This window comes from Cyprinodon variegatus, unplaced genomic scaffold (assembly GCF_000732505.1).
Source record: "Cyprinodon variegatus isolate N-32 unplaced genomic scaffold, C_variegatus-1.0 Scaffold12, whole genome shotgun sequence".
Lineage (NCBI taxonomy): Eukaryota > Metazoa > Chordata > Actinopteri > Cyprinodontiformes > Cyprinodontidae > Cyprinodon > Cyprinodon variegatus.
This window is the reverse complement of record NW_015150465.1, coordinates 8,943-10,813: the sequence shown is the minus strand read 5'-3', so window position 1 is coordinate 10,813 and position 1,871 is coordinate 8,943. Positions and strand designations below refer to the sequence as shown.

General features: G+C 43.9%; 1 protein-coding gene across 1 annotated transcript in view; it reads right to left on the bottom strand.

Annotated features, from left to right (window-relative positions):
• The window catches only part of LOC107088873 (septin-9-like), a 110,521-nt gene extending 109,830 nt beyond the window's left edge, over positions 1-691 (bottom strand). The window contains exon 1 of the mRNA XM_015381326.1: positions 562-691. Within this exon, the coding sequence (XP_015236812.1) occupies positions 562-616 (55 nt within the window). The 5' untranslated portion in view covers positions 617-691. The remainder of the gene's footprint in view (positions 1-561) is intronic.
• Positions 692-1,871: the final 1,180 nt, after the last annotated feature.

Below are 1,871 nucleotides of genomic sequence, written 5' to 3'. Positions count from 1 at the left end.
AAGAACAAATGCACTTATTTTAAGAAAAATTACTTATCTAGATTTAGATTTTTTCCAGTGTGGTTTGCATCATCAGAGTGTGACGTAAAACAGCAGCTGGAGGAACTGACAGGAGGAGAAACAGGAAAAGACGGCCCGGGGAAGGAAGAATGACAGAATACAAGAGGAAAACTGGGACAAAGGAACCATATGCACTAAACAAACATAGCAGAGGTGTTGCTTGAAAAGCCTGGGACATATGTTGTCTCACACTCTAAAAGCTGGCGTCTGAACATGCTGAGATAAAGTCGCTGCTCCTTTTGTCTCCATTATTGACGTTACTCTGATATAATCGATAACAGATGACAGGCTGCAGGGCTTTGGCGTGCGTTCACCCACCGCCCCGTTTTTGACAGAATAACAAGCACTCTTGCAGAAGCACAAACAAGACACCCTACAGACGCTGCAGGTCCAGACCGAGTGGAAAAGATTGTGGATAGTATCTGACAGATGTTGGCGCTCACTTTAAACAACCAGCAGAAACACAGGGATTGAGAGAAATAAAGAAAACCAAAGACAAACCTTCAAAATCCGAAATAATCCCCTCCAAGTGTGGGTTTACTCCACCATCAGACATTTTCTTTCTGGCTTAAATCTTAACAAAATAATTATTTTTTTTCCCTTGAAGTGGTTTCCTTTTAAATCTGCAGAAACTCTAAAATAGAGCCAATAGGAAACCAGATTCAAGCCCCAGCTCTCAGTGAAGGGAGCGGCTAACCTTCCCACTAACTTTTCTCTGTTGCTGCACACAGAGTGAGGGGAAAAGGCGAGCCTCCTCCCTTCTCCTCCTCCCTGTAGTTTGAAACACACTCACACCCCTCCTCTAGTGTCCTGTGTATGAGTGAGTGTCCCCTGCCCCCCACGCACTCCCGCGTATTCACATAGACGGCCGCCATCATCACCTGAGACTCTCCTCAGCTGAGAGGCTCCCAGGTGTGATTTCTTATTCAGCTTCCAAGCAGGGACCCAATAGAAATCACAGAAACACTTCAGCTAAAGTAAAGGAAAAGTCCGTCAGCAAAGAATAATCAATGGGTCATAATCTAGACCTAAAACTCATAGGTCCGCAGTGATTTCAATCTGAAAAACTCACATGAAGAGGAAAGGCAATTAGAAGAAATTTATTGATACAATTACTTTGTCTTTGGCGCTCAGACCTCGGCAGGAAACATAGCACGGAATTTTGATAGATATGCATGAACAGGAGCAAAGAATAGGGCTGTTTCCCTCCCAGGCATGAAACTGGTGGTGGAGTGGAATCGTACGAAAAGTTATGCACAGTATTTCATACGTTTTTTCACGTTTTTCCTCGAAAAAACAGATCAGTGCGCAGCCAGACAGACGAAAATAGCAGATCGGACGGACGGACGTAAAACTGGGAAGAACAGTGCAATAATCACTTCTTCAGGTCTCTAACTAGGTTGCTTGCTGTTTTGTATCTTAGGGTTAATTGTATGTTAAATTCTATGTTATTGAATGGTGCGTAAGATGCGCATGCTCAAGGATATCTTTTCTCGAGGCAAGACGTAAAAATACGACGAAATGCGACGAAAAAACGTCAAAAACGTACGAAATTACTGTGCATAACTTTTCGTATGATTCCATATGAACTGATAATGAGAATACACTGAGATAGATGAAGTTGGTCAGTCTGTAGACTGCTGGTTAGCGAGACGGTCTGCTGAGCTTTATGGGGAGATCCAGTGGACTGCGTGAGCTGATACTAGAGCTTCACTGAGGGACCTGGAAGATGGAAGTCCAGGTTGAGAGAACCTGTCCATGATGAGCAAGCATGAAGCAACAGTGGAGAGGAAAAACTCCCCGTTGGGAAG